General features: G+C 38.0%; 1 protein-coding gene across 1 annotated transcript; it reads left to right on the forward strand.

Annotated features, from left to right (window-relative positions):
* Window positions 1–390: 390 nt before the first annotated feature.
* Window positions 391–6,696, forward strand: LOC147849451 (uncharacterized). The gene is made up of 8 exons (XM_087337525.1): window positions 391–752; window positions 3,069–3,131; window positions 3,226–3,318; window positions 3,387–3,434; window positions 3,525–3,593; window positions 5,046–5,104; window positions 5,234–5,324; window positions 6,249–6,696. Exons 1-8 carry the CDS (start codon window positions 429–431, stop codon window positions 6,387–6,389), a joined length of 888 nt encoding a protein of 295 aa, XP_087193651.1. The 5' UTR covers window positions 391–428; the 3' UTR covers window positions 6,390–6,696.
* The last annotated feature ends 251 nt before the right edge of the window (window positions 6,697–6,947 follow it).

Below are 6,947 nucleotides of genomic sequence, written 5' to 3' on the forward strand. Positions count from 1 at the left end.
CAGAGCATTGTATCAAAGTGTGATACTCAAACTTTTGAACTTGTTTAGGGCAAAGTGTGCGTAGTCGAGACAACTCTCATCACTTGTGCCCCAAAGCCTCGTCTCACATCACAATGCATGAGCCCACATGGAAGCAATGGTTCTAATGGCAGACAATAGGATGGGCTCTAACATGTATCGATGTCAAAATAATAATAATACCCTACCCACAAACAAACAATCATTTCTTCTTCTTTACGCCTGCCCAGCCCAGCCTAGCCCAGCCCAGCCTTGCCTCGCCTCGCCTTCGAAACCAACGGAGACGACAGAGTCTAATTAATACATTCATTACCAACACCCACATACATACATATACAGACAGACAGTCAGACACACCCACATACATATACAGACACACACAGAGCGAGGGTTTGGCTGGAGGAGGAGCCATGGCGACTCTCTCACACCTTCTCCTTCTACTCCTCATCTTCCTTCTCTGCGGCATCCCTCGCGTCATTCCCTTCCAATCCGACGAACTACAGCAGCAGCAGCAGGAGAACGGAGAAGAAGACGAAGAAGAAGACACCGCCACCGTCACCGCCACCAACATCAACTTCATTGAGCAAGTCGTGACGGCCCGCGTTCGCTCCTCTGCATCTCCTCCCGAATCGAAGATCCAGTTCGAGATCCAGCATTCCTTTGGTGATTCGGATTTCTCTCCTGCTGGATCCTTCTCCGCACGCCTTCGCAACTCGCTTCTTCATGGTGGCCAGGTATTGCTACATCATGATGTGTACTGAATTCAAATCATTCTCGTTTTGCATTGATATAGAAGCTATGCACACTGCCCGTGATACGAAGACCAGAAAAGACAAATAACTATCTGGACTACCCATGTCTATCGTTTATGATAATATATCCAACTATTTCCTTCAGCATAACAGATGATAGAGGCTCGCAATGAATGTTATCATCATTATCCAAATTTGCCTTGTCTCCCTGAACTCTGGAGGATGAAGAAGAGTCGTATACATCAGCTATCATGAGTTGGTGGTATAGTCTCAGATATTTCTGGGGATCTTGATCTCGTCACATCATACTCTTTGCCCACACCTTTTAATTTCTCTGTGAGAAGATTATGAAACATTTACAGAGAGAGAGAGAGAGAGAGAGAGAGAGAGAGAGAGAGAGATTAACGTCTTTTAAGAGGCCAAAATGGCCTATAAGACCAAACAAAGATTACATCTTAAGTGTTGTCTCGTCTTTGAGAACAACAAATCAAAAAAATAAGTAAATAATACTCCGTAAATATAAAGGTATATAAGATAAAAAGAGACGAGGGAATTTGGTTTTCGGCACATGGGAGATTCTCAAGTTAGATATATTGTAGCTTTTGGCTTCGAAAGATCTCTAGCATAGGTCGATCCAGAATGGAAATGTCTCTGAAGCGAGGAAAGCACGACAAAAGCACTTGTGATGGCGGGAGATAATGGCTTTTATTTGTCGATGACAAGGGTGTTGAGGTCGTGGTCCATGGGACAAGGGCCTACGTGCATGGCAAATTGCTATTGCCCGATCAATTGTAACCCCTTTGTTATGTCCAGGTTGGGAGCCCATTTGTGTATCCCGTGATTGACTTGTAGCATTAGTAGGAGTGATGGGGCTAAAGAAAGTTGTGATCGTTCTTTGTGGATGAGCTTGTGTGGCTATATTCTTCAACAACCTTTCCCGATGTCTCTTCAGCTCTAGCAAGAAAAGTCCTAGGCACCGTTGGTTCTCATATTCCATTACCTTGCGTGGTGGCCCAAAGTGTCGTTTAAAGAGGCAATGGTGTCTCCCTCTGATTTCATAAAAGACACTACAATGACAAACATAGGGTTCTTCGAATTCCACTCCTTGATGACACAATTGACAAATTCTCTCTTCTAGAGGTAGTCGTCTACCTACCTCAATCTGTAACTGATGTGATGAAGTTCGCAGCTGCCCTATCACACTACGCAACACATAGGATAGATGTATGTCCATATAAGGTGGTCTGATGATGAATCCATCCTCTGATGTGTGTAAGAAGTGTGTCTTATAGTGGGCCATCTTTGTACCAAGTGGTATTTTGGGGCTGATCCATGTTATCTTGTTTTCCAAGTTAATAATATCAGTTCGGATCACTCTATTCTTTTCCACTTTGCTAATATTCAGATGGGGACAGTCCAAGTTATATTGGAACGGGGGCAGTGCATTTATAATCATGCCATGTGACTCAAACCATTGCTGCATTCCAGCATACCAAAAATAAATGTGTCCATTTTCAGCCAGTTGTCTTGATGACATAAGTGCCAACCTTGGGTACCTTTGTTTAGGGAGCTCCCAAAGATGTTGGATAAATGTCACTGATCGGAACAATGCCTCGGTGATTATAGGTGCTGCTCCCAAAGACGTTTAGAGAGAGAGAGAGAGGAAGAGAGCTAGCTCTCTTTGAGCTTTCTTACAAGTTTTCTGAAACTTTTCCAATGGTTTCTTGTGATTATGACATAATCAGATACTTCATTTTTATCGTACTCAAGCATGGATTTCATGAGATAATACATTATTTCAACTTGCACAAAGATTTCTCGAGCTTAGTTGCAATATAGATACAGATATATTATCCTGTGGATATAATTCTGTAATTGGTATTTTCACCTCTTTGTGAATGAGTCTCCATTGTTCTTTGTAAACCTATCTGGACTTTGATCACTATCACGAATGTAAATATTGTTTGGCTATTTATATCTTTCTCTAACTCATATTGAGAATAGATACCTGCAATAACCTTAAACAAAACTAATTTTTATTCACAAACATCTATCCAAAAAGTTGAAATGTGGATAAGAGATTGTTTAGTGTAGCCACAAAAGAAAAATGGAAACACCATTATGTACTGATTGGACAGTCATATCTAGTTCTTTGATTCCATAAACCAGGAACAGTTGTTTTGTGTGCATGGATTTCTCACATTTGATCGTGTCTGACATATTCAGATCATCTGCAAACGTTTCAACGTATGCATGCTCATCATTATATACCCTTACAAATCTATGTCGTCATTGCAGACCATTTCAAGGCTTAGATTATCAAGAAATGCCTTCACAACAGAGGAGCAAGAAGCCTTTCAGGTTTTTATAGGGATTTCAATTATAACTCCGAAACTGATTGTAATTATGCATCCCATATGCTATAATGAGCTCTAATTTGTCATCCATTAACCAGGCTCTGGTCAAGGCAGATGGTTTCTATAGGATACGAGTGCCTACAAATGTGTTGTCTCCAGACCAGGATTGGATCCTCTCCTCAGTGAAAGCAGTAAGTTAGGTTCACTGTCCTGTACAAAGACTATATTGCAATTATATCTCATTGTAACTCTTTTGCAGCGCTGTTTAGCATCATCCAATCTTCACGAACGATTTGAGTTTTACATGGTACATTTATTACTTTTGTAATTCACTCTTTTGTCTATTGGTGGAAAGAGGAAGACATACATGCCATTTAATTTTCCATTTTTCTTACAGGAAAGAGGAAATATTATTTCAATTGGGTATGGTGCAAGTCAGTGTGCTTATCCTCGAATTCCAAACTATGTAAGAAGTTTCTCCTGCAACAAGTAGAAGTACAAGGACATAGATTTGCATTTATTTCAATGTAGCATCATTGGCATAAGTTCTTGATGTTATCAATGTAGGCTATAGTACAATTTATGTTTTGTTCAGCAGATGTTTTCATACTTCTTTTAATTTGATCTTTATGAATGTGCGGATAAAGAATGTGCAAAATATTTTATGTATCAATGGTTATATCCTATCTGTTACTATCATAGTGCATGAGTCTTAGTACAAGTTTGAATGCGTCATAAGGAATGAAGTTCATAATCTAGGGATTCAATAGAGGCAATGTTTCAGATCAAATTGTCATCTAGAATCTTTGATCACTAATGGGTTCGAAGAAGCTCATGGTCTGTAGATTCTTGGATCTTTGCATTTATGCTTTGAAACATGATATATATTGTGATGTAACGGTCTTTGGATCAGATAATATATTGCCTAATAGAGTGACATTAGCATTTCCCTCTGATCTCAAACTGATGCATGCAGTAATGATACACCCTCAATAACCAAAGCTTGAATATAAATTCTGCCCCCACTACTTGTTTGTCTCTTTGACGAGTATCACTACTACACGGGCCTTGAATTTGAAACAGGATTTCTTGGAGTCATGAAAGTTTTAAACAGTGCCATTAATAACTATCTTGCAAATGTTTGCACATGCGCATCTTAAACATTTAAATGTGAATTTCTCAAAATTATACTTTCAGAAATGGTCTCAATCTGCATCCCAGTAATTCAATTTGTTTCAAGTGCTTATTGTCAAGTATGAGAAATTGTCTATGTTAACACGTTATAATATTTCAATGAGGATTTAGGTGGTAGACATGGTAATCTTCTCCTTAATATGTGTCTTTCCAAAACTTCAAACATATATGATGAACTTGATTGAAACTTGTCTCAATAGGTTTGGCTACCATGTGCATGCATATCTATAACTGACAGGAGCTTTTTCTAATGTTCTCTCTAATCAAGCATTTGTTCCATAATTTTTGTGTGACAGTTTTTTACTAGAGAAAGGTAATGCAGGGTAAAAATTTGAATGCAGTAAGTCTACGTATATCTAGGATATACCATATACTAAATATTATTTGCCTTTCTGGACCAACATTATGTGGTGCAACATGCGTTGGATTTCAACTCTTACATATGTCCTATGTAAGGCCTGTATCAATTTGATTAAGTCAATGAGGGCCTTTGTCATCAGACTGGTTTGATACCATATGATTACTTTATTAGTTTTATTTAAGCTTGTGAGTCTCCATTTCTCTTTTTCATATTAGGGCTGTACCCTTGTGGTAAGCTGTATTTGTATTAACCCATGCACTTCCAATGTAGCATTAACAAATTGCATGAAAAGGTTTTCTATTAATGTGTTTTGTAGTACATACTATTTGCTTCCTGGATTAATTTGTTTATTTTGGAGCACAGCCAACAAAGTGGATCTTTGACTCATATATTGTGCTAAAAGGTCCAGAACAAGCTGTAAGGTATTGAAAACAAAATAACTCACACTGAAAATAGTTTTGGATTTATGATGTAGATATAGGACAGGATTTTTGCATTCTAGTGCATGCTTGAAAGTAACAAACTAGAAACAAATACTATTGTATATGCAGGTCCCTTCCAACCATCAATGATGTTGAGGTGGTGCTGGATGAAGATGGCCAGCCTAAAAAGCCAGTTGAGAAATCATTCTGGGCAAAATATGTAGGTCCATCTTATCTTTTCTTCTAGATGTGTCAGTTTTATATCTCATTTCTTCTTTCAGATGCTTCACCCATCATGCACATTTATTATGTGCAACATTCATTCTGGTAGAAAATACCAGCATGGGACTCAACAGTCAAATTGCATAAGTTTTAAGTGATTGAAAAATTCTAGAAAATGTTGAATGAGAGTCATTGTATTGCTTCACATATGTTACTATGCTACAAATATAGCAATCATGAGTAGATTGGGATATTCAACGTAGAACTGCCCCCTCCTATTAGAATAATGCTCAGGATATTCACATTTAAGTGATTTAAACTTTAGCCTTCTCACCCCTTCCCCCTCTCTTTTCTATTTTCCCACCCCGCCTTCCTTTTTTCACTTTTTATTTCCAAATCTACCCCTCCCCGTTCCACTCTAATTTCACTCTACCCCTTGTTATCTTCTAGTTACGTTCCTCCTCTCTGACACTAGCACCAGTGTAGATTTTAGCTCGAGCTTGCTGATTTTTATTAAAGAAATTTTATTTGTACTGATTACATATCTACATAATCATGACCTTTCTTGTTTCAGTCTCTCCAGAGTCTTAAAATAATTTTTGTATTGTTTTTCTTCTGTTTCCTCTCTTTCAGTTCTTACTGTATCTGTTTCAGGAATTTATGCATATCATAAACACTTAAAAGAGATAATAATTGCACTTGCCAGAGAACTAATATATCTAAATTTGCAACAATCTCCATACACATGCTAGTTCAAGTCTTTTGTACACACAATACTGCCAACTGCTGTTTCCATCTAGTAATGTCATACTTGAGATTCTACATTATTCATAACCTTCTTGGTCTATTGAAGAGGGAATCAGAAGTTTGGCAAGATATAAGTAAATATTTGAGTACTAATGTATCTTGTTTGTTTTGCTAGTGGATGTATATTGTTCCACTGGGTCTCATCATATTAAATGCCATAACACAAGTGGCGAACATGCCAGAAGAGGGTTCCAGCCAAGGGGCTGCTCCTGGGACTGCTCAAAGAACAGTAAGTGCAGGGCCACGGAGACGGTAATTTGTAATGCCATGCAAGGATTTGACAAACGTTTCGCAAGGAAATGAACAACTCCTACTCAACTTCAAAATTTCATTGATTACAATTATGCAGTAAATGTTCTTGATGCATTGATTCCAATGTATTGGCCAATGATCCATTTACTTTTATGTATGCTACAAAGGCTTCCTAGATAGATGCAGATGGTTTAGTGAGAGAAATGGACTGTTTGTATCCTCAAATATTTTGCAAATAGATACAGTTAAATAGTGCCTTGAGTCAGGGATCATGAACATCAACTTAATTGAAGCTAATTCTCTTCTCCTCCTGTGATCTTGATAAGAAACATTTTCTAAGGTGTCTTCTAGTGGTAACAAATGTGTATGGATCTATATCTTTAAAAAGTAATAAAATAAAAACATAGTTACAAGTAACTCTACTTCATTAATTTAGGAACTCATTAGATGGGGGTGATTGAGGGATTGACAATGGCAGTCTCAGTAGCTCAATGCACTTGTATCTATACCTTGGAGCTTTTGGTGATATTGAGTTAAACCATGTGATCTAGTTGCCCTTGGA

The sequence above is a fragment of the Azolla caroliniana genome, unplaced genomic scaffold (assembly GCF_043228905.1).
Source record: "Azolla caroliniana isolate FFs.n. ecotype wild unplaced genomic scaffold, voAzoCaro1.0.p SCAF_64, whole genome shotgun sequence".
In the NCBI taxonomy this organism is placed as follows: domain Eukaryota; kingdom Viridiplantae; phylum Streptophyta; class Polypodiopsida; order Salviniales; family Salviniaceae; genus Azolla; species Azolla caroliniana.

What these genes read in the sequence shown, in the direction of transcription:
- LOC147849451 (XM_087337525.1), top strand. Translation starts at nt 429, where the DNA reads ATGGCGACTCTCTCACACCTTCTCCTTCTACTCCTCATCTTCCTTCTC. An exon ending in AACGATTTGAGTTTTACATG is followed by an intron (nt 3,435 to 3,524) that starts GTACATTTATTA and finishes TTTTTCTTACAG; the next exon opens with GAAAGAGGAAATATTATTTC. An exon ending in GGTCCAGAACAAGCTGTAAG is followed by an intron (nt 5,105 to 5,233) that starts GTATTGAAAACA and finishes TTGTATATGCAG; the next exon opens with GTCCCTTCCAACCATCAATG.